Source organism: Carassius gibelio, chromosome A2, assembly GCF_023724105.1.
Source record: "Carassius gibelio isolate Cgi1373 ecotype wild population from Czech Republic chromosome A2, carGib1.2-hapl.c, whole genome shotgun sequence".
NCBI lineage: Eukaryota > Metazoa > Chordata > Actinopteri > Cypriniformes > Cyprinidae > Carassius > Carassius gibelio.
In genome coordinates, this window is record NC_068372.1 from 31495838 (window position 1) to 31520475 (window position 24638).

The 24638-nt window shown below is 39.7% G+C and overlaps 2 protein-coding genes across 2 annotated transcripts; one reads left to right on the forward strand and one right to left on the reverse strand.

Moving 5' to 3' along the window:
- The first annotated feature begins 10892 nt into the window (after positions 1 to 10892).
- On the forward strand, positions 10893 to 12752 carry LOC127939079 (galactose-specific lectin nattectin-like). The gene is made up of 6 exons (XM_052536097.1): positions 10893 to 10955; positions 11078 to 11171; positions 11472 to 11551; positions 11651 to 11773; positions 12007 to 12115; positions 12508 to 12752. Exons 2-6 carry the CDS (start codon positions 11114 to 11116, stop codon positions 12573 to 12575), a joined length of 438 nt encoding a protein of 145 aa, XP_052392057.1. The 5' UTR covers positions 10893 to 10955; positions 11078 to 11113; the 3' UTR covers positions 12576 to 12752.
- Positions 12753 to 14357: 1605 nt separating this feature from the next.
- Positions 14358 to 24632, reverse strand: LOC127939156 (rap guanine nucleotide exchange factor 2-like). Its single transcript, XM_052536106.1, has 5 exons — positions 24518 to 24632; positions 22542 to 22743; positions 21703 to 22154; positions 18306 to 18557; positions 14358 to 16609 (listed from the first exon to the last, which is right to left on the reverse strand). Exons 2-5 carry the CDS (start codon positions 22652 to 22654, stop codon positions 16584 to 16586), a joined length of 843 nt encoding a protein of 280 aa, XP_052392066.1. The 5' UTR covers positions 22655 to 22743; positions 24518 to 24632; the 3' UTR covers positions 14358 to 16583.
- Between the last annotated feature and the right edge of the window lie 6 nt (positions 24633 to 24638).

Genomic DNA, 24638 nt, shown 5'->3' on the forward strand with positions numbered 1-24638 from the left:
GGTAAGACACAACCGCTGTGTTGTCTGATCTGAACAGCACATGACGGCCGATCAGCAGATCCTTGAAATACTGGAGAGCCAGAAAAACTGCCAGTAATTCCAGTCTGTTTATGTGCCAGCCGCGCTGAGCCGCTGTCCATACTCCGTGGGCTGGGCGCCCTCGACACACAGCTCCCCAACCAGTCAAAGACGCGTCCGTCATGACAGTCTCTCGGAAAGCATAAATTCCCAGTCGAACTCCTGACAGGAGAAATTCGGTTGACATCCATAATTTTAGCGACATCACACACCGCCGTGTCACCGAAATCGTTCGATGCGGAAGACAACGGGGTGAAATATTCCGCCTTTTCGTCCACCACTGAAAGGGGCGCATTTGAAGCAATCCCAGATGAATCACGGGGGATGCTGCTGCCATTAGACCTAAGAGCCTGAGGCACAATCTCACTGTCACCGTGCGACCCGCTTTGAAGTGCCGCACGCATGACGCAATCGACTGAGCGCGCGGGAGAGAAAGCTTCGCTGTCATCGCGCGAGAGTCCAGATCTATTCCCAGAAAAGTTATCCGTTGAGAGGGAGTTAAAACACTTTTCTTGAAAAATTTGTGATTGCGCTAGCACCAGCCAATCGTCCAAATAGTTCAACACACGAACGCCCTGGAGCCGCAACGGGGCCAGAGCTGCGTCCATGCATTTGGAGAAAGTACGGGGTGCTAAAGCCAAGCCAAAGGGAAGAACGCGGTACTGATACGCTTTGCCCTCTAAAGCGAATCTGAGGAACTTCCTGTGTCTCTTGACGATCTGAATATGGAAATACGCATCCTTCAGATCAATCGTAATAAACCAATCGTTTGGTCGGATCTGAGACAGAATAGATTTTACCGTCAACATCTTGAATTTGCTTGGCCTGAGTGCAAGATTCAGACGGTGTAAATCCAGAATGGGCCGTAATCCGCCGTCTTTTTTCGGTACCACGAAATAACGGCTGTAAAAACCTGTCTCCATCTGAGAGGGGTGTACTTCTTCTATAGCCCCTTTGCTCAGCAGAGTTGACATTTCCTGTCGCAGCACCGCCATTTCCGTAGACTTCACCGTAGTGGAAAGAATTCCGCGGAAAGGAGGCGGGCCTTTTCGAAACTGAATGGTGTATCCGTGACAAATCGTGCGTAACACCCATTGAGAAATGTCGGGCAAGCGTTCCCACGCGGCCCGAAACAATATTAGCGGTTTCAAAACTTCCGCTCCCTGCAACGCTGTCATACGCGTTAAAACGTCCGGACACGAAAAACCTATGGTGTTCGTGCACCGGGGAAGCGTATGCGCAAGAGTCGTTGCGTCCAGTTGAGTATAATCCTGAAACGTGTCCACGGCAGGAATTAGGCCAACAGATGGAACATCGGGCTCTGCCGCTAGCGAAAAAGCGGCGGCTGCGCGAGCCGTCATAAACGGGCCGTTTGTGTAGGGTCCTTGAGTCGTCCCTCGAATTCCGAAAGCAGGATTGCGCAGAGTGTTTGAGGGAGCGTCTGACATTACAGCTCGATCCAATGCTGCTCGAGGCGCTGTTTGCGGCGAGACAGTCAATGTTTGAGCATGGGGACTGCAATGAGAGTGTAGGATGCGCTAAAGCGGTCCGACAGCGCTCTCTAGCGGAGGGCACAGTCCCTGGCAAGCAGCAAAATGATCAGGAGCTGATATTCGGTACCCGAGAACGAGAGGCCTTTGCCGTCGAGGTCAGGTTCAATCTTTTTCGTTGACGCTGGTGCGCCGGAGGAAAAACCCTAGGGCCCCAGTTCTTACGAGGAGGCGCCATAGGTGTGGGCTCCTCTCGAGAGGCTGCTCGCTGACGGCTTGCCGGCGTTCAACCTCCCTGGGTCTGCGGGGAATCAGCTGGCGGAAAGCGGCTGATTGCTGGTTCGCTGCCCTGAACTTCTCCACTACCGACGTGACAGCCTCACCGAACAACTCATCCCACTGCACGAGCGGTATGTTTGGTAGCACGTAGCGCCAAATCCGTTGCTCTACGCAATTCTTTCACTGCCTCCGGTGTGATGCCCTCACCTTCATCCAATTCCTTCAATAACTCCGCTTGGTAGGCCTGAAGGACCGCCATAGAGTGGAGTGAAGCAGCCGATTGACCAGCCGCCATGTAGGATTTACCCACCAAACTAGACGTGACTCGACACGCCTTCGAAGGAAGAAGGGGGCGAGACTTCCATGCCGCGGCCGAACTAGGCGCAAGGTGTTCGGCGAGAGTCTCTTCCACCGGGGGCATCATTGTGTAGCCATGGTTCGCCATATCAGAAACGGTGGCGAAATCCGCAGCCGCAGCATTAGTGATCCGAGCCGAAAACGGCTGTTTCCAGGACCTCGAAACCTCCTGGTGGAGGTCCGGGAAAAAAGGTAAAGGCCTCCGGGGCTGTGTAGGTGTCCGACTAGTTAGAAAACGGTCGTCCATCTTAGAAGAAGGTTGGGCCTCGGCCTTGTCAACCTCCCAGTCTAGCCCCAATTTACCCACCGCACGAGAAACCACGTCCAACAGCTCACTGTAGGAGGGGGAAACACGCCTCTCCTATCCGCTAGGAGGAAGAGGGCTAGTGTCGGTCGCGAAGTCCTCAGACCCCGAGGCCGCGGTGGATAAAACGTCGTTGTCATAGCGTCCACAACCGAAGGAGATGGCGGCGCATGCCTCCGGTGTGGGAAGTAAATCCTCATTAGAGAAGACGACAGGCTCAGTATAACTTTTATTCTGCAGCAGGGTAGGGGAGAGCGAGCGATGTGGAGAATATTCCAGCGCTGCGCTGTCCACGAAATCCATGTCGCACGTGTCACCCCAGGCCCTCGCCTCGTGCGGTGCCTCGGCAGTCGCAGAGGTGACCTGACGAGGGTTAGACCCGAGGGCGACATTTGAGAATACTTCCACCCTAGAGCGAAGTACTCTGAGCCGCAGGCCATCACAATGGGGACAGGAAGAAAGGCCGCTAAGCGCCGCCTGTGCGTGATGTAGACCAAGACATACTACGCACCTGTCATGAGTGTCCCCCGCCGTGATGTACCTGGTACATGGCTCCTTGCATTTGCGAAAACTCATCGCGTCCGCGAAGAGGAGTTAACACTGCTCGAAGAGATCGCTGGAGAATGCGAGATGATAGGGCACAGATGATTCGCTATTCCTGAAGGAATGAAATCTGAGCGAAATGGCGCGCTGCACCCAGGTATATCATGCGTGCACATGCGTAGGGTGGTGCTATGCGCCATTTGGCCAATAGGATTGGCGGGATGGTATAGGGCTTCAGACATTCGTCACACCGGAGGTGTTCCCATACGTGGTGACGTCACCGCAGCATCGAAGTGACCTATGATATGGAAACTGTGTTTTTACAAGCGAAACATGAAAACATGTTATATTGCACATTGTAAACACAATCAAAGCTTCAAAAAAGCACGTAAAACGGGACCTTTAAGCACCTAAGTCTGCATACCTGATGGCCTTGTTTGATCCATTAGTTCATATGTGTAGTATTTTGGAAAGCAATGTCTTGAAATGGCAAATTGTGTGACAAATGAATGATTTTTTTGTGTATACAGTTGAAAAAAATCTGTAAATAAACACTGTAAATAAAGTGTTTATATTTAATTAATAATAACATAACATGTATTTTCTACATGCCATTATTAGGTTCTCTCATTCAGAAACATGGCTTTTCATACCACTGCTATGCTGATGACACTCAACTCTACCTCTCATTCCATCCTGATGATCCAACGGTAGCTATTCGCATCTCAGCTTGTCTAACAGACATTTCTGGCTGGATGATGGACCATCACCTTCAACTCAACCTTGCCAAGACAGAACTGCTTGTGATTCCAGCAAACCCATCGTTTCATTACAATTTCACCATCAAGTTAGGCACCTCAACCATAACTCCTTCAAAAACAGCTAGAAACCTTGGAGTTATGATTGATGATCAGCTGACTTTCTCAGACCACATTGCTAAAACACATTGCTTTATCTGCGGAACATGCTGCACAACTCCTTGTTCAAGCTCTTGTTCTGTCCAGGCTGAACTATTGCAATGCCCTCTTGGCAGATCCAGCCAGTTCTATCAAACCTTTACAATTAATCCAGAACGCGGCAGCAAGATTAATTTTTAATGAGCCAAAAAAGAATACATGTCACACATCTGTTTATCAATTTGCACTGGCTTCCAATAGCTGCTCGCATAAAATTCAAGGCATTGATATTTGTCTATAGAACTACCACTGGCTCTGCACCCATTTACCTAAATTTGTTACTTCAGACTTATGTGCCCTCTAGAAGCTTGCGTTCTGCAAGTGAACGTCGCTTGATTGTGCCATCCCAAAGAAACACAAAGTCACTTTTACAGACTTTTAAATTAAATGTTCCCTCCTGGTGGAATGACCTCCCAAACAAAATCCGGACAGCTGATTCCTTAGCCATCTTCAAGAATCGGCTTAAAACACATCTCTTCCATCTTTATTAGACCCTCTAACTTAAATACTCACTAAACTAATTCTTAAAAAAATCGAACTACCTTTCTAATCTTTTTTTATTCTATTTTTTTTCCATTTATTATGCAATTGTGTGTGTGTGTGTGTGTGTGTGTGTGTGTGTGTGTGTAAAGACCTCTAACACTAGCTTGCTCTATTCAGTTTTTTTTTTTTTTTTTATTATCTGTATACTTTTTATTTATTATATTATTTAAAAGCCCATGCTACGTGTACTGTGTTAATCTAACTGAGACTTGTTATAGCACTTATATATCATTGCTTTTTTTGGTGTTTTTGATTGCTTCCACTGTCCTCATTTGTAAGTCACTTTGGATAAAAGCTTCTTCTAAATGAATAAATGTAAATGTAAAATGTAAATGTAATAAGATTAAAAAAGACTTATTTTCTTGCAACAGCTGGAATTATACACCATATTATGAAATGAGCCACTTTGTGTGTGTGAACGGAAGCAGCATGTGAAAAGTCAAAACTAAATGGGAAAAGCTATCTACTCTGACTCATTTTCTTTCATTTAGAAATGTTCAGTGGAGGTTAATGAAGTTTTTTGTTGTTGTTGTTTTGTTTTCTTAGGTAAGTGACTTTATTATTCTACAACTTGTTTAACATGGTATGGTCTCTCTCCCTTTTAAACACAAGGTGGAATAAGTAATCTAGCATCTCAAAATGGTAACCAGCAGCAAAAATGGCCATGGGGAGACTTCAGTATTAACTTTCACAATGAACATAAAACCTTTGAAAGTAAGTAGAAAGTAAAACTGGATGAGAGCTTAAAATAGAGTAAGACATTGTTGAAGAACACTGTTAAAGTACATAATGTAATACAAAATATATATATATATATATATATATATATATATATATATATATATATATATATATATATATATTCAGTATTATTACAAATGCCTGTAAAGGGTGGCAAATGCCTGGTAATTGCTATTTTTACACTTACAGGATGATCAAATCCTTGTTTAATATTGACCAAACATTTAATTCACATATCCACTTAATCTTACATTTTTGGCTACTTTTTTTGTGATAGAAATGCTACAGCCTCTATAATTTCTTCAATAATAATCAATTTTTATCATAGTAAAACTGCTTAATTTTCTGTATACTTTCTGTATACTTATACTGTTTACTTAACTATATTAGTTATAATTGTTTATTATAAAAAAAAAAATCCCACCAATTCACTACAAATCTCAACAAATTAGAATATGGTGACATGCCAATAAGCTAATAAACACAAAACACCTGCAAAGGTTTCCTGTGCCTTCAAAATGGTCTCTCAGTTTGGTTCACTAGGCTACACAATCATGAGGAAGACTGCTGATCTGACAGTTGTCCACAAGACAATCATTGACACCATTCACAAGGAGGGTAAGCCACAAACATTCACTGCCAAAGAAGTTGGCTGTTGTTCACAGAGTGCTGTATCCAAGCATGTTAACAGAAAGTTGAGTCTGGAAGAAAAAAATGCACAACCAATTGAGAGAACCACAGCCTTATGAGGACTGTCAAGCAAAATCAATTCAAGAATTTGAGTGAGGCTGGGGTCAAGGCATCAAGGGCCACCACACAACTGGCTACAGTTGTCGTATTCCTCTTGTTAAGCCACTCCTGAACCACAGACAACAAGGCTACAAAAGAACATAGAGAGGATAGCCACTAAAAGCCATGGCAGTAGATGTAATGAATAGGTGTGACACCACCACCAGTATTTGCTTAATTTACCTTAAAAAGTGATGTGACATGGCCAAGTATGGTGACCCGAACTCGGAATTAGTGCTCTGCATTTATGAAGGAAAATGATAGGCATAATTTTATAAACAACAATAGTCACATTTGTCTGATGGTCACAATAGGCCAAATTGAGCAAAGGCCTCGATAGGCTGAGTAAAGTGAAGCCTCGATAGGCCATGATAAAGGGTTAGTTCACCCACAAAGGAAAAATTATGTCATTAATGACTCACCCTCATGTCGTTCCAAACCCATAAGACCTCTGTTCATCTTCAGAACACAGTTTAAGATATTTTAGACTTAGTCCGAGAGCTTTCTGTCCCTCCATTGAAAGTGTGTACACAGTATATTGGCCATGTCCAGAAATGAATATAAGGAATGTATGGTACCCTTTCAGAAGGATAAGAACTCTTTATATTTAACAACAATGCCTCACTAGCTAATTAAACTTCAATAGCTATTGAACCCTGTAAAAGCATAAAAAAGCCCTTGCACAAAGATTTTTGCATGACCTTATGAATGAGCATACTCTGACCAGGACATTCAAGTCATGGGGCACAACCTAAATTTTTACAGAATTAAAGTAGTTATAACCTCCAAGTCCAAACATTGAAGAAGTTTAGGAGGAAATGTGGAGAGGAAGTCGTGTCTGTAGACAGGAAGTACGTAAATCACATCAGACTATAGAAAGGCCTTGACGAGTACAAGTTCCAAGATAGAATACTTTAATGCTCAACACACAGAAAGAGAGACAGCGCCACCTAGTTATTTATCACAGCAAACTAATGCCAAATAGCTAAGCTAGATCGAATTATATTAAATATAATATGTCCTGAGAATAGTAAAAGAATAACAGAATAGACAAAACTATGATGAAATTCTTAGTTAGTCAACATAGTGTGCATTGGAAAAACTTTAATGTTTGAGCAAAGCAAGAAAATGTGTCCATTTACATTCTTGCTCTTATTCAGAAGATGCTCATGCAGAAATAGACAGCGAGGACTTCTTTGCAGAAATGGTCTATGCAACAGGAGAGACTTAAAGTTGTAATATTTACTCCATTCCAGTATAAGGCATTCAGGAATTGTTTTAGATCAGGGGTCGGCAACCTTTTTGACATGACGTGCCATCAGGGCCGTAGCTGGGGTTAGAGGGGCCCTGTGCAGGTTGTACCAGTGGGCCCTGTTTGAAATTGTTTAATTTGTACTGTATGTTTGTTCTATTTATTTATTTGTGGTATTTACACGTTTTTTTTTCCACTGTAAAATAAAATACACAGTCACAACAAAATGTATTCAGACAACTTCAACATTTCTCAGATTATCACAGTTTATTTGTTATAGATTAGAAATTGGTAATAAAATATGACAAGAACTCAGAGTTAAACTGTCTGATTAAACACTAATTTTGTTCAGTCTGTGGTTTGAAAAGGTTGCATTAGCCATTAAAGAAAGAAACACTTAAAGGGTTAGTTAACCCAAATATTAAAATTATGTCATTAATAACTCACCCTCATGTCGTTCCAAACCCGTGAGACCTCCGTTCATCCTCAGAACACAGTTTAAGATATTTTAGATTTAGTCAGAGAGCTTTCTGACCCTCCATCAAAAACGTATGTACGGTATACAGTCCATGTCCAGGAAGGTAATAAAAACATCCTCAAAGTAGTCTATGTGACATCAGAGGGTCAGTTAGAACCACGATTTCTTTCTCAACTGTTCTATTTTGTATGCATTTGTTGGTACAAGAGCCAGAAGAGTCAGATTTGGTGTTTAAGCACTTTGAGACACCTCCTGCATGCGCCCTTAACTCCAGAATGAATTGGGCTCTTTCACATCCTTTTCTGTTTGTTTAAACTGCGATTTGTTTTTGTTCATTCAGGTGCAGGATGACACAAACATCCTGAAGGAGAGCTTGGTTCAGTGTTGCTGTCTGTGAGACGCGGTGTCCTGACATTTTATCCTACCCTGCCAGGGTTTACTGCGCACACGCACATCAATATCGCGTCCTTTGTCTCATGTTAAACAACGATATTTAATGTATCTGCATTACTGTAAGGGTAGGTTTAGGGTTGGAGTAGGTGTAGACTTTAATAAAAACGCAATCTAATTGGTAGAAAATAATATTTACTGTTGGTTTCCTGTAGCTGTATCCCTTCAAGCTACAACCGCGAATATAACACATAATTACTGTATTTGCAGTTCTGTAAGGGTATGATTAGGGTTGTGGTAGGTGTAGACATTAATAAACCATAACTTTACAGTAGCATTTTTCGTTGTGGAATTGTACTACCCACTGTTTTAGTGGGAGGTAGGAAAATCTGACAGCGTAGGACAAATCAACAGAACAGCGGCTCACTGCGTGCACACCGAACACAGCGTGCGAGTAACCAGCTACTCAGTTCAGCTTTACCGTTTGTTTGTTTGAATGGTTTAAACTCTTTTGAATGTTTAAATTGGCAAGGTTTAAGTTTAGGTTCTAGGCTGGCCTCAGCCACAACATTGTGCCAACAACAATAATACAGAGAGAATAAAAGTTACGCCCTCTTTCTTTGTGTGAACATTTGGGTGGCGTAATGCAAATCTTTCCACATAGTGATGTAGACATGTGGGGGCGTGTTTAAATTAGTTTTTAGGAGGGCGTGGACAAGTCTTATCTTTTATAAAGACTATCCCTTTGGATTTTAGACTTTAGTCTTTGCAACTTTACAGATCTTGTTTATGCACCAAGAGCTTGTAACACTCCAAAGAGAAAGAAAAAATGTAATCACATCATATGTCCCCTTTAAAAAGGGCAGGGGGTGGTTGGCACAGTGGTTAACCAGAAAAATGTAATATGGCATGTAGTGCCGTCGCTACTGGGGTGAAAGGTGGTGATGATCATAGGGGCCCACGGCTGAGGGGAGTAGGTCCCAGCAATCTCAACAGTTGTTTGGTTCCCTACACCCTTCAACCCTCCGAAGCTCTCGCTCCAAAGGGTAAACCATTTGAAGGGATTAGATCATAGGGATGAACCCTTCCGAATGGAATGGAGGGATTTTATTGGTTTTGAGATGCAAGCAGCACCGACGCGAAAACTAAAAAAGCAACAGCGTTGCCAAGTCCACAGATTTCCCGCAAAATTGGGCTACTTTAACACTTCGGTTGCGGTTGCTTTTCATGTCCGTGGGTTGAAGTGAAGTGACAATAATTGATATTTAGTCCCTCTAATGCGAATTTGACTGGAGGACCCACCCCCCCGGGTTCTTTCTAGAAGAACTTGTGCTGACGCTTCCATCTGTGGAGTATTTTGAGCTGAAACTTCACAGACACATTCTGAAGATACCAGGGACTTACACTACTTATTGTAAAAAGGGGCATAATATGTCTCCTTTAAAACTTAAAAGTTTGTACAAAGCTGATGATCATGTTCTTCAGTATGCTTTAAATATTTTCAAAGAGCATCGCAAACGTATTTGATAAGTGACTAGCAATAGTGCAAAATATTTTACATATTTTCACATCATGTTGCTTTATTAAAATCTAAATAATTTATTTTCATGTTTGACAAACTTTTACTGCAATGTAAATTTATTTAATTACATGAAATGACAAACAAATAACATTTATTTATTCATTTAACTGCTTGTTGGGCATGATGGTCTGTCTTTGGATATAGATGCTTCAGGTTTTTCAACATTAGGATATTAAGTTAAGATCATGTTCCAAGAAGATATTTTGTAAATTTCCTATTGTAAATAAATTAAAACTTACATTTTTTTATTAGTAATGCATTGCTAGGAACTTCATTTGGACAGCTTTAAAGGCATTTTTCTCAGTATTTAGATTTCTTTGTACCCTCAATAGTTGTTTCTCAGCCAAATATGGTGCAATCCTAACAGACCATACATCAGTGGAAAGCTTATTTAGGTTTTGTGACCTTTTGACCTTTTTTGTTTTCTACTTTGACTCTTTTTTTTTTTTTAGAAATGTTCAGTGGAGGAATAATAAAATAATAATATACTAATAAAAGTTTTTTTTTTTTAATACATTTTACATTTACATTTAATCATTTAGCAGACGCTTTTATCCAAGGCGACTTACAAATGAGAAAAAGAGAACTTCTTTCATGAATAAGACAAGTGAATGACAATGCTGTGTTGTAACTAAATATATTATCTAACTAATCAATAATAAAAATAAAAAAAATAAATAAAAAAAAAAATAAAAAAAAAATAAGACACTAGTCCCTACTGGATTTATTTAACTTATTTCCTATTTCATATCTGTAATAGAAAAAAAAATATCTTTACTTTGATTATTCATCAGCATCAGTATACTCTTAAATAAGGGAGAAAGAGAACACTGAACCATTGATTTTTTTATATTTTTTTACATTATCTCACTTTTTAAGTAGCATGTGTTCAATAACCATGGTTATTATGGAGACCAAAGAACTTGCAAAATTTACTTGAAAAATAACCCTTTTAATGCAAGCAAATTTATATAATTCATATTTTGGGCTTTATTTCAAGACTTTCATTGTGCAATGTTGTGCAACATAGGATTGCAGTATTGGGTATAGGATGTGTAACCTTGATGATCCACTGATAAATGATTCAGCTGAAAGTATGTGTAAACATGTTCATCTGCCATATATAAAAACTCACACCTCTGCTTTGAAACAGATGAACACAGCAAATTCTCTGTTAGTGTCACTAAATTAATACATCAATTAAAATATTTACAATAGGATTCAAATTATATTTAGATTTTTTTTTTTTCATTCATTCATTTAAATATGTGTCTTGTCTGACATTTTTTGTTCAGGTGTGCAGTATTCCTGGCTGATTTCAGTGAGAAACAATGGCGGTCTGGATTGTCTATGTGTCTCTCGGTCTACTCTTTGCTCTGAATGCTTCAGGTGAGATACATCATTCATTCTGAACATCCATAAATACCTTCAATGTTTTATCATAGAACAATTTTTATAAAATGTTCAGTTTAGTTTGTCTCAGAGCTCAACTAATTTCCAACAAATGTTGATGTTGGCTTGAGAAAGCATGAACAAAAGTAAAAAAAAAAAAATTCTAGGTATCTTTCTTACACGTTTTACCAAAGTGGCCCACTTTACCTGAGCTCACCTTATATATAATAGATATAATGAAATTAATTTAAGAAAACATACACAGACAATAATACAAAACAAATCTCCATGTAACAGCTTGTGAAACTGGGTGGAGTCGACATGGAAACAGATGCTTCAAGGCATTTAATGGTCCAAAGTCCTGGAAGGATGCAGAGGTAGGTATATTCAGCAAGAACTGACAGAAAATAAGCCTGGTATTTACTGTAATTTCTTAAAGACTTATTAACCTTCTCCTTATCTCATATTCTCCTCAGGTGAGGTGCTTGAACAGTGGTGGAAACCTTGCTTCTGTACACAGTTTCAAGGAGCAAGCCTTCCTAAAGCTATTGGTGTCAAGTTCAAAAGCATTCTGGATAGGAGGCTATGATGCGGTTTCAGTATGTTATTTTATTTATTTACTTAATTTGTCACTTTCATTGTTTGTGCTTTACACTTTACTGTTTAAATCAGCACTGCTTACAAGTGAACATTTACATTTACACAGGGGTGTGCAAGTAGCATCTGCGAGATATAGAGTTTTTATTATTTGTTTTTGATTTCTTCATTTTACACATGCACATAATGCCAGGAGGTCCTAAACACAGTGATCCTTGTGCTCTTCTGTAAACAGGAGGGGACATGGTTCTGGAGTGATGGGTCCAAAATGAATTTCCATGCTTGGAACTCGGGAGAACCTAACAACAAATATGATGAGCATTGTATGGAGACAAACTATGGAGGTAATTGTTTTGAATGATTCGAATGTCATTTGATGTCTTCAGTGTTGGAATTTGTTCAACCCTCTATAAACAGTAACAATTAATAAAGACATTATACACTCTCAGTAAAAATGTACAAATGTTATCACTGGGGTGGTGGCCTTTAAAAAGTTGCTAGTATTAATGTGTACCTTTATAGTACTAATATGCATCATATTAATAATAGGGTACAAAGGTGTACCTTTGGAAAGTACCGCCCTGGTGACAGCTTTTGTACCTTTTATTTTGAGAGTATATTCTCTCCCCTCACTTCCAGTGTTTACGTTACAGGCTAGACATTCTTAATCTGTCTTTCTAAATACAAGCATTAATGATGCCGGTTTAATATTTTGTATTTTTCTTTCTCACAACAGCTGAAGGGAATTGGAATGACAGAAAGTGTACAGTAGAGCTACCATTTGTTTGTGCCGTTGCTATTTGAATCTGTTCCCTTAAATGCCCATGTTAAATCAGAAATTGCATGCATAAAACATGTTTAATACAGTGCAAATGCATTGTATTCACTGATTATAAGTTCACTTGCAGTTTTGCTTTATGGCATGTTGCCTCAATGTTCAACATCTTTCTTTCTGTAACTCAATAAAACAACTAGCATTAAGTTTGGTTTTTCTGGGTAATTCATTATGTTCTGGTCAATCATGGGTTTTGTGCTTCAGCCTCTTCTGACTTTCAAGTACTACAGAGACAAAAAATAAAAAAATAAAAAAAATAATGCAGCTCCAGATGCTCTCATGAAACATGTTATATTCAGCCATGAATCTTCATTTTCCTGTGTTTTCTGCTTTCTATATAATGATAAATAATAATATTATTATTAATAATAATAAAACATATTCTTAGTTGTTTCTTTTATTACAATTAACATACACATCAAGATAGATCTTAAGCATTATTTACATTATTACTGACATAAAAAAAACACTACCATATCTTTAGCATAATATTAAGTAAGAATGCTTACATTTGTGTGAAAACAACAACATTTCAACATTCTCAACAACTCTCTTTACAGAAGCAGAAGCAATGCATGCTGAGAACTAGAAATCTGCTGTAATACATTGAATTTGAGTTCTGCTTAAGATTAAGCAATTGTTGGGTTCATTCAGTATAACTTTTTGTTAAGTGGAACAAACTTAGTTGAGTAAAATTAACTAATTTAATTTAATAAAATACATTGTAATCCATGGGACTAGAGACCGGTGAGTGGTGCAGGTGTCGCTCCTCTTCAACCTACTCTACCTGCCTTCGTTCAGTTCCCACAGCTCTCGGCCCAGTCCCACTCATCACAGACTGGTTTTGTGGTCCAGGGTCACATTTTCTAAGAGAAGGACATGAGGTCTACTGTTAATCCAGTTTGTTTCATGACAATTTAATTAGCACGTTTCTATTTATATCCTATAATTAAACATTGACATGATAAACCCAAAGCAGCTCTTGTGCAGAATTTTATTTACACAGAACCAAAGTTGTAATTTTTTTTAAACCTTCAGGAATTTCTTTCAGAAAGTGCACATCTAGATTATTAGGTTAAAGAAGCACTCATTCATCAGTGATGTATTTAAATGATGCAATGCTAACCAAATAATTCAAATATTTTCTGATGAAAAAACAGAAAGCTTAAAGGGATAATTATCTTTTAGATTAAATTATGGTATGTTTTAGCTTACCTCAAGGGCATCCAAGATGTAGGTGTCTTTGTTTCTGCAGTAGTTTCCATTTTTATATTTTTAGGTCGAATCGTTCTGGTCTGTCACTCATATAATGCAGGTCTATGGTCACCTCAAAGAGTATGCACAGAGAAGTCCAAATTAAACAATTCCCCATCGTAAGTACACATTGATGGCCTAAGACACAAAACAAGCGGTTTGTGTGAGAAAACGAACAGTATTTATATCGTTTTTACCTCTTGTACACATCCAAGTGATCTGAGGGCGCTCACGCTTCCTGGTGTGTGACGTGAGCGCACGTTCTGGCTTAGTCTGCGCAAGTGCCGGAAAGTGCCGGGAGTGATCTCTGTTGCATGTGTTCGTCACTAAACATATTTAGACGTACAAGAAATCACAAATGGAAGAATTTTGTTTTTTTGCATCATGCCCAATAAGGACAAATGTGTAATCACTGTATCGATGACCCAGTTTATCCACTTTGGTTCATCAAATTCGATGAAGTAACACTGAAAAAGCACATAGTGTTGAACAGCAGATACGATACGGATGTCTTTTATTAACCCCAACATACATTTGTCAGTTAGAAAAGTATGAGATACACATTTCAAGTTACTTCCATGTCTTATCTTGTGCAAACACTAGATGGTGACAAAGGCCATTTAAAACAATGTTTGAAAACAAAATCCTTAATGCAGAATCAACATAAGAAGAGCAATAATAATAATAATAATAATAATAATAATAATAATAATAATAATAATAATAGCATTTAAAAACTATAAGTTGATTGATTTTTGTCGAATTTATTGATTACCAGCTTCATATAAACTGGATGTTGAGGCATAAACATCATACATTTCTACAATTCAACAAAAATATAACCAATATTTACAATTATTGTATTAAAAATACAAAAAAAAAAAAAAAAAGAAAGGCAAAAAAACAAAAAAACAAAAGAACAAATACATACTCCACCAATTGTCTTTGTAAAAGACGTACAGGTAAAAGTAGTCAAAAAAGAGATAATATTCACCAGCTAAATGTACACGTCTCACTAAACATCACATATCGAACAGAGTAGCAGAACAGCTACCTACTACTATTTACCTTGTTGTATTTATGCTTGTACAATTTGTGCAACTTATTTTGAAAAACAAGTGACTCATTTTGGCTTGCCAAAACGTGAACGTGAACGTGAACAACTGTATCCGCAACCATTAAAAAAAAAAAAAAAAAAAAAAAAAAAAAGTTGTGTGGGAGCCAAAAACCTACAAACGAACAAACAAACGAACGAACGAACAAACAAAGCAACTAGAGAAAGCAACATTGAAGTAGTGATGTTACAGGGTACAGTGGAAAACACTGCAAACTTTTTTCTTCTTCAGTCTATCGTTTCTAACTATACTGATCAATGTGATCAGCTTAACTCAGTGATTAAAATGAAAGAATAAAAGTGACGTGCTCCCATCGGTTCAGTTCTGCTCTGACTGGTGGACTCCGGGTGGGTTTGTGTAAAAGCACATATCAGTTCAGTTCCTGTGAATGATTGTGAAAGCTGTTGTGCAGCAGTGGTAGTTAGTTCAAGGCCCGCTCCAGGAGAAACATGCATGACTTGATCCACCGTAAAGAAAAAATAACACAGAAGCCACCATCTTTCACACACCGCCTTAATGGTTTCACAGAATGAGAGGAAGAAAGTAGCACCCGAATAAAACGTCCCCATTTGCTTGAGTCGCCTGCAGTTCTCACTTTAACCAATAGGGGGCTTGAAGTTGTGCCACAACAAATGCTTTTGAAGCTGGAGAGGCACTGAACTGATAAAACCACCTGCGTCATATCAAAGATGAGCATGTACACTTCCTCTTCATCACTAAAAGCTTCTTGCAGCAGAACTGATTCACTTTTATGGACTTTGTCTCTTCGATTACCAACAGATGTAAATTTATGTAATTTCATGTTTTTTTTATGAGGCCTTTGACCAAACTTGATGTTTTCTTACAGCTCTCAAACCCACTGCAGCTTAAAAAAAAAACAATAAAATCACTCACTAAGGCTTCACTTAGCATCATTTCCTCTCACAAAGCGCCTTCCGTATTAAATCGCTGTGCTACGTATGTCAGGAGTCAAAGTGAACTCCATTTGTAGTCATCCAGCAGAAGAGATGTCCTTCAAGTGGTGCTCCTGCAAATATAATACTGCTATATTGAACCACACAGATATGCGTGTTTTCGTGAGGACTGAAGTGAAAAGGAGTGGAGTTAAGTTATAGTCAAGCCTTCTGTGGCATCCAAACTGCATGTCCAGAATCCAGTGGCTGAAATGTTGATTGTGTGGATCATTTTACCCCTTAAAAACAGTTAAAAAGTGCTGAGGGGAACTACTAACGTTCATGTGTCCTTTAAGCAGAAGGAAATGTTTAAAGATAACCGTTAACAGTAGTTTTGTGTGTGTGTGAGTGTTTGTGTGTGTGTATGAATGTTAAAGCGCTTCGTTCGAGTTTCAGTTCAGTACATTTTTCCATTCTCCAAAGTGCCAAATAAGTTATTTTTTTGCACACCTTCTTTCTTCACAGTATTTCTTAGCATGCAGGGCGTTAAACCCCCCATGATGCATTAAGGCAGGGCAGGGAGATGAATTCATCATTGAGGAGGGAGAGAGGCAGTGCCGTCAAAATGTAGACTGGATGGTCTGTCTGTCGGACCCGTGAATGCCCCATATGGGCCATCAGTTAATGCAGCAGTGCAGCCAGTGTCGCCCCCTTTTCAAACAGCAGACACCTGTTCATCCTCTGGAGGAAGAAAAGAGAATCTCTGTGAGCATCACGAATATAATCACCTAAACACACAGGCTCTGATCCAAACCCGAGTGATATGTGAAAGTGAACTGTTACTGATACTCTGTATATCTAATTGCTCATTGTCTCAGCAGAAACGGCCTTTGGCATCACAAACCTTTGCAGCATTTTCAGTAAGCAGATGCAAGTGCAGTTTTGTGCATATTACATTTTGGAAGTAAAAGAAAATTGGAATAAAGTCTTATCCCAGCAAGCAGTTGTCACTGTTTGGAACCAAATAATGCAATGCTACATTTAAAAAAAAAAAAAAAAAAATTTCCATCATGGCAGGTAGACTGGAACTGGGGCTGTGTGAAAATAGTATCCTAAATGAAATGGTCACTGATACGAAATGTTTCATATGCAGCAACTTGTTACTCACATCACTAACAAGTGACTAACCATAACTGTTAAACAATAGAACTATATAAAATTCTGTTTTAGATGCCATAGTTTGGAGCGAAGCGTTGATTCTATATGTGTTTTGCGCCTATATGTATGTATGTATGTATATATATCGAGAGAGAGAGAGAGAGAGAGAGAGAGAGAGAGAGAGAGAGAGAGAGAATTTAGATTATAAATATTTATTTTTAATAATAGTTGTAATAGTTGCATATGAGTCCCTTGTCCTGGGTGTGAAAAGATGGATCTTAAAATCATAGTTGGAAATGGTTCAGATCATTTGTGGGACCTGAAGGTTTTTTCTGAAGAACAGCAGGCAGTTTTACTGTTCAGGACAAACAAGGGACTCATGAACAACTATAAAGTATAAAGAATCAAACATCTTTTATGTGAAATATCTTGTTCATATACTAAACAATAACATGCATTTTGCATGATCCCTCTTATTTTGGTAAAATAATAAACATTTTGGAGATTCTGCAAGGTGTATGTAAACTTTTGACTTCAACTGTATTTAAATCTAAATATAAATTTACTATATAATATATACACTACATTAAAAAACAAAACACAATAAGCAAGGCAGCGTAGTTGTTGTATTTTTGACGCCTTAAAAATGCTGCCTAGGGTAGGAAATGCACTCGGGTTTGGAACAAAGTCACAGGCTTACCGCTAAATATAATAAGGAATAAAATATGCTCTGGCCTTACCGTACCACAGACAAACATGACAAGACAAGAAAGACTACTTCTGTGAACATTAATAAAATGACAATTCCCCAAGTCAGGAACTATGTGCTGATAAGTACTAACGCTATTTTACCTGCTACCTGACAACACAAACACAACTTCAGGCTTTATCAGGTGTTCAAGCATTTATGATGGCAGATCTAGTGATTTTCCTGTGAGCACTGATGGGTGAGAGCCAATACACACTGCAGAGCAGGGAGCAATGACTGGGATGTTGCCACGTCGACGGGGGGCAGGCTGTCTCTGTGGCGGCACATGCACTGTGTGAGATGCGTTGGTGGTTGGTGATGGTGGGCAGGTGAAGGAGCTGTCCTCCTGGCATGCAGAGACCATGACTGGTGTACGTGAGTGTGCGTGGAGTGTGTGAGTGTGGAAGTAACTGGAGTTTGGGATGTTTTACCTTCCTGTTGGGGTGGTGTATGTAACTCATGGCCTGGGGGGAACTGCTGTGTGTGGACCTCTCCTCCTTTGAGCTCTGAGTTTGGGAGACAAGCACTCACCCTCCTCTTCCACCTCCTCTGGCTCCTCCTCGTCTCGGCCACGGGGGTCCAGCGAATGGGTGGGTTTTCCCGCAGCTGGGGGGTGGTGGGAGTCGGGGGAATGTGTGACAAGACGGGAGCGCTGCAAGGCGGTGGTGTAGTCTGGTGGTCTCCTGCCCGAGTGAGCCGTACCCTCAGTTACGTCTGTGATACTCAGTGCCGTGTAGCCGGGCGGTGTGGGAGGAGGATCCCGGTAACGACCGTCCTTCCGTGCTGAGGAAGTAGACGGACACCAAAGATCCGTTTAATATCCGTAACACTTCTCACACAAGTGGACGGACACATGCAAACATGCACTAGATCAGGAAGGATCACTTGTAGGTAGTTTGTTGTGTTATTCCACCTTGAAGTGTTCGTTTCTACTCTATGGTTCATTTTCAAATGTTAGTTAAATCGTTGTGAATGTGTTTTTCATGCAAGAATCATGACTTCAACATTTGAAAAGTGTAAACACAGCAGATAGGTTAGGAAATATAACTTGGTGTAGTTACTCTTAAAGGGATAGTTCACCCAAAATTCTAAATTCTGTCATTAATTACTCACCCTTACATCATTCTAAACCCAAAATAACTTAGTTCATCTTCAGAACACAAATTACAATATTTCTGAGGAAATCAGAGAGCTTTTTTGACACTCCATAGACAGGAAGGTTACTACCACTGTCAAGATACAGAAACATAGTGAGGACATTGTTAAAATAGTCCATGTGACATCAGTGGTTCAAACTTAATTTTATGTACTTACGAGAACACTTGTTGGTGTGCAAAAAAACAACAACAAATATGTCTTTATTCAGCAATTTCTTCTTTCACGGGACTGTCCACCGCCATTAACGAGATTACCATGCGTGTGCATTCCTTTGCATGTAAACAAGGCGCAGTGTTCTATGTCAACAGCATCACTTGCATATGCCTTGCTGTCTAGGCATGGCCAGAAAGCTCTCGGATTTCATCAAAAATATCTTTCTTTGTGTTCAGAAGATGAACACAATTCGAATTCGAAACAACATCAGGGTGAGTAATTGATGCAACATTTTCATTTAAAAGTGTTACCCCAAAATCAAAATCTTTTCCCAACTTTTGAGTACTAAGCACCAGACAGTTTGATGTCCAACCTCACATGATCACCAAAAAGTATCATAAGGCGAAACTTTCAGTAAATAACAGCTTAATAACAAAATGTTCCTCAATTAAAACTATTGTACAGTATTGTTCAAAATAATAGCAGTACAATGTGACTAACCAGAATAATCAAGGTTTTTAGTATATTTTTTATTGCTACGTGGCAAACAAGTTACCAGTAGGTTCAGTAGATTGTCAGAAAACAAACAAGACCCAGCATTCATGATATGCACGCTCTTAAGGCTGTGCAATTGGGCAATTAGTTGAAAGGGGTGTGTTCAAAAAAATAGCAGTGTCTACCTTTGACTGTACAAACTCAAAACTATTTTGTACAAACATTTTTTTTTCTGGGATTTAGCAATCCTGTGAATCACTAAACTAATATTTAGTTGTATGACCACAGTTTTTTAAAACTGCTTGACATCTGTGTGGCATGGAGTCAACCAACTTGTGGCACCTCTCAGCTGTTATTCCACTCCATGATTCTTTAACAACATTCCACAATTCATTCACATTTCTTGGTTTTGCTTCAGAAACAGCATTTTTTATATCACCCCACAAGTTCTCAATTGGATTAAGGTCTGAAGATTGGGCTGGCCACTCCATAACATTAATTTTGTTGGTTTGGAACCAAGACTTTGCCTGTTTACTAGTGTGTTTTGGGTCATTGTCTTGTTGAAACAACCATTTCAAGGGCATGTCCTCTTCAGCATAGGGCAACATGACCTCTTCAAGTATTTTAACATATGCAAACTGATCCATGATCCCTGGTATGCGATAAATAGGCCCAACACCATAGTAGGAGAAACATGCCCATATCATGATGCTTGCACCTCCATGCTTCACTGTCTTCACTGTGTACTGTGGCTTGAATTCAGAGTTTGGGGGGTCGTCTCACAAACTACCTGTTGCCCTTGGACCCAAAAAGAACAATTTTACTCTCATCAGTCCACAAAATGTTCCTCCATTTCTCTTTAGGCCAGTTGATGTGTTCTTTGGCAAATTGTAACCTCTTCTGCACATGCCTTTTTTTTAACAGAGGGACTTTGCGGGGGATTCTTGAAAATAGATTAGCTTCACACAGACGTCTTCTAACTGTCACAGTACTTACAGGTAACTCCAGACTGTCTTTGATCATCCTGGAGGTGATCATTGGCTGAGCCTTTGCCATTCTGGTTATTCTTCTATCCATTTTGATGGTTGTCTTCCATTTTCTTCCACGTCTCTCTGGTTTTGCTCTCCATTTTAAGGCATTGGAGATCATTTTAGCTGAACAGCCTATCATTTTTTGCACCTCTTTATAGGTTTTCCCCTCTCTAATCAACTTTTTAATCAAAGTACGCTGTTCTTCTGAACAATGTCTTGAACGACCCATTTTCCTCAGCTTTCAAATGCATGTTCAACAAGTGTTGGCTTCATCCTTAAATAGGGGCCACCTGATTCACACCTGTTTCTTCACAAAATTGATGACCTCAGTGATTGAATGCCACACTGCTATTTTTTTGAACACACCCCTTTCAACTAATTCAACTAATTGCCCAATTGCACAGCCTTAAGAGCGTGCATATCATGAATGCTGGGTCTCATTTGTTTTCTGAGAATCTACTGAACCTACTGGTAACTTGTTTGCCACGTAGCAATAAAAAAATATACGAAAAACCTTGATTATTCTGGTTAGTCACATTGTACTGCTATTATTTTGAACAATACTGTACGTTTTTTTGCCTATTATGAAACTAGCAGAAATGGTAACTTTTAAATGATGCTTAATGAAAAAAGCTATTTGATGCTTCTAATTTTTGAGTTACCGTTTTCGGACTATAAGTCGCACCCGAGTATAAGTCGCAGAAGTCCAAAAATACGTTAAGATGAGGGAAAAAACATATATAAGTCACACTGGACTATAAGTTGCATTTATTTAGAATCAAGAACCAAGAGAAAACATTACCGTCTTCAGCCCTGAGCGCTCTCTCGCAGCTGTAGACCGCAATGTTTTCTCTTGGTTCATTTCTCTTGGCTCATGTCAAATTAATTTTGATAAATAAGTCGCACCTGAATATAAGTCGCAGGACCAGCCATACTATGAAAAAAAGTGTGAATTATAGTCTGGAAAATATGGTATATGTAAAAAATAAGAGAATATATTGCAATGGATCAATATGAGGTTAAGTAAATATCAAAATAATCATTTTTGGGTGAACTATCCCTTCAAAACAGGTTAATGTGGCGACTCTTACTGATCACAGCTTTGGTGTTGCCTGCAGTGATGGGTGAGGGGCGTCGACTATGCTGTCTGGACTCTTCTGAACCAGTGGAGGTGATGCTGCTGGTCTCTGGGTCTGTGGTCACATCCCTCCCTCCTCTCCGCTTGATGGTGCCTGTGTCTCCCTCAGAGTCCTCACCCCAACATGCCACAGAGGACGAAGAGGAGCAGGCAGACGCCCAGCTTCCTCTGCTTCCCCAAAGCCCTGCACCCTCTGCAAGTGCCTCCCAGCTACGCCCCTGCTGCATGGTCTGAATGTTGTCATGGGAGCCGCTGGAACATGAGGTCCAGCTGCCACGACCAGAATCAGCAGCATCGAGAGACACCCGGTCACCTTGGTCCTGGGTAAGCTCCTCTGAACTGGGGGAAGACAGCACAGTGGCGCCCGCATACAGACCCCGGCAGTCCTGCATTGATGAGTAGGACCTGAAAGAAGAAAGGGTAGAAGAATCCAGAAGGGTTTAATTTTTACTCTGCATTGGCAGGACTAGGCCATGATGGTAAACAATGGTACTGTAACTTAATATATACTTGCTATTTGTTTAATAGAATGCTTTATTTTTGAGTGCCCCGTTTAAAAAAAAAATGGTTTCATATTTCTCAAGAAACCTATAATCATTCTAATGTACTCTGACTATCTGCTTTTAAACACAAGAATGTGTATTATGTTAGTACATATTCGACTGGGGTCAGATGAGCCCAAAACCAACATAACTGACCCAGGGCGTCTTTAGACCAAATAACTGACTAGTGATTTAGGCAACAATACAACTAGTTGAAAGTTGTAAGTTGAAGGTAATGAGAAGTGCTTACCCCAAGCTGTACTGGTCGGGATCAGCAGTAGCCCTGCGTTCTAGCCGGTGGCTACTGCCATGAGCCTCCCCAGCTATTACTCCATATCGATGCCTGCGGTCATCTGGTCCCATATCCAGGGAGGAGGTGCTCACCAGACTGGAGCGTGAGGAGATCTCACTGTGGCCAGAGTCCGACAGGTAGTCACCTGCTCTTCCATAACCTGGCACATGAGTACACAGAATGACATGATCAGAAAATGGTTTGGCCTTAATACAGAGCCCTGCAGTACCCCATTCTATAATTGCCACTTTCTACCTAAAATATTTTGTTCCAGAATATATGGAGCTACTTTGCTGCCAACCAACTATTGTAGAGTTACTTTCGACTTCTGAATAAAACAGAAATATATTTATAACAAATTTGTTTTTGTTTTTTTGTTTTCACTGAACTTGTCACAGTGCATTATGGGAATGCCTTGACTTTGAAGGATTAAAATGCAGTCTTAAAATGCAGCATACAAGATTTTGGAACAGAGCTATTGAATATCTGTGAGATATTATGTCAGTGCTCACACTGTATGCCTGCATCTACTTATGGATGATAAGCCTTATTGTTTACATCATGATTAAATTGACAATACAATAATAAGTGCAATAAATAAGAGGTTGTATCCAGGGTTTCAGAGGTTCAACTCGAAACAATAGAGTCACCCCTTTCTTAGATTAGCTAATCAAAACCAGGCAGTTGCTTCAGTAACACACACACACACACACACACACACACACAGCTACTAGCTTGCCTCTGCCAGCTACAACAGGAGCAAAACACTGTCTAGACTTGGTGAGAGAGTTCACCCAAATGTCAGCACTTCTGATATTTAGAAATGTATAAAATAATTTGTGGAACCTCCAACTAACAATGTAAAACAAAACACAAAAATAACATTTAATATTAATACTAAAGGGTTTAATCAAGGGATGGAAATATATAACTGTAAACAAGAAATACTATGAAAGCAACCAATACCACAAAGGGATGAAATGTTTTGGGTTCTGTAAATGTATATACTTTTTTTTTTTATCAGATAAATCTGCCCCTTGTTGAACATAAGACTTAAAAAAAATTCCAAAACCTTACCAACCCCAAGTTTTTGAATGGTGATATACTCTAAATGATGTTTGAGTGGGCAGCTCACTAAATCTTGAGACACAGCAATAATGATGCTTGTGTGAACTCTCTCAGCTTTAATCTGCATCCAGGACCTGTTACCTGTTGGTGATTTTCTACAAGAGGAGGAAAACCCCTTCATACTGTGGCTTCTTATAGATGCAATGGCTGAATACAGGGTAAAACACGTGAATGATGAGAGACAGAAATGTTATGTGATGCAAATGTAAAAGTAGATATGGAAAGTGGAGCTTTGTATCTTTACATCGTGTCTACACTGGACGCCAGCGGCGCGGCAGAATACTATAGAACCAATATAGATCAGTGTATAGAACTCATTATAATCAGTGCTGTCGTCTACACCGAACATGGCACGACAAATCCCAGAAAGAAAACTGCTGCTACATTATATTTATGACATATTGACACAAAATGGTCTTTTTGTCGCGTCTAGTGTAGACGGACTTTAGCAGTTGGTGTAGACACTAACCAGTGTTACAGTAATGAAAAAAGAGACAAGCAGTGTTCTAAAATGTTTTGGAAAAAACACATGTAAACCTTGTCAGGATATTTCATTTCCCAAGTGTGATATTTTTACCACTAGATGGCAGTCTCAACACATAAAATCAGCCATGAAAACATGTTGGCACTAGGGGGCGCTAGATAACAGAGCAGCTGTCTGACAATATAGTTCACTTCATGCTAAGGCTCTGATTCCACCCTTTACTGATAAGTTAATTTTAGAGAGCAAATCGAGTGTGCAAAGAACAGAGGTTGGAGAAACATTTAAATGTGCCCCAGTGAGTGTGTCTTCGGAGTATGCTTACCTTTCTTAGGTGAGCTGTGAGGAGAAGTAGGAGGAGATGACAGTTGTGAGGAATTGTTGGACACATTATCCTCTGTCTGTTTCCTGTGTCTCTCTCCTGCCTCCTCTGAAAGGGACAGTAT

Bases quoted from the DNA above. Each gene is read 5' to 3' on its own strand.
- LOC127939079 (XM_052536097.1), top strand. From the start codon at position 11,114: ATGGCGGTCTGGATTGTCTATGTGTCTCTCGGTCTACTCTTTGCTCTG. The intron at 11,172-11,471 runs GTGAGATACATC...TCCATGTAACAG, and splicing joins CTTTGCTCTGAATGCTTCAG to CTTGTGAAACTGGGTGGAGT. The intron at 11,552-11,650 runs GTAGGTATATTC...TATTCTCCTCAG, and splicing joins AGTCCTGGAAGGATGCAGAG to GTGAGGTGCTTGAACAGTGG.
- LOC127939156 (XM_052536106.1), bottom strand. From the start codon at position 22,654: ATGGGACCAGATGACCGCAGGCATCGATATGGAGTAATAGCTGGGGAG. The intron at 22,155-22,541 runs GTAAGCACTTCT...TTCTTCTTTCAG, and splicing joins CCCGACCAGTACAGCTTGGG to GTCCTACTCATCAATGCAGG. The intron at 16,610-18,305 runs GTGAGTGCTTGT...TTCTTCCTCCAG, and splicing joins AGAGGAGGTGGAAGAGGAGG to AGGATGAACAGGTGTCTGCT.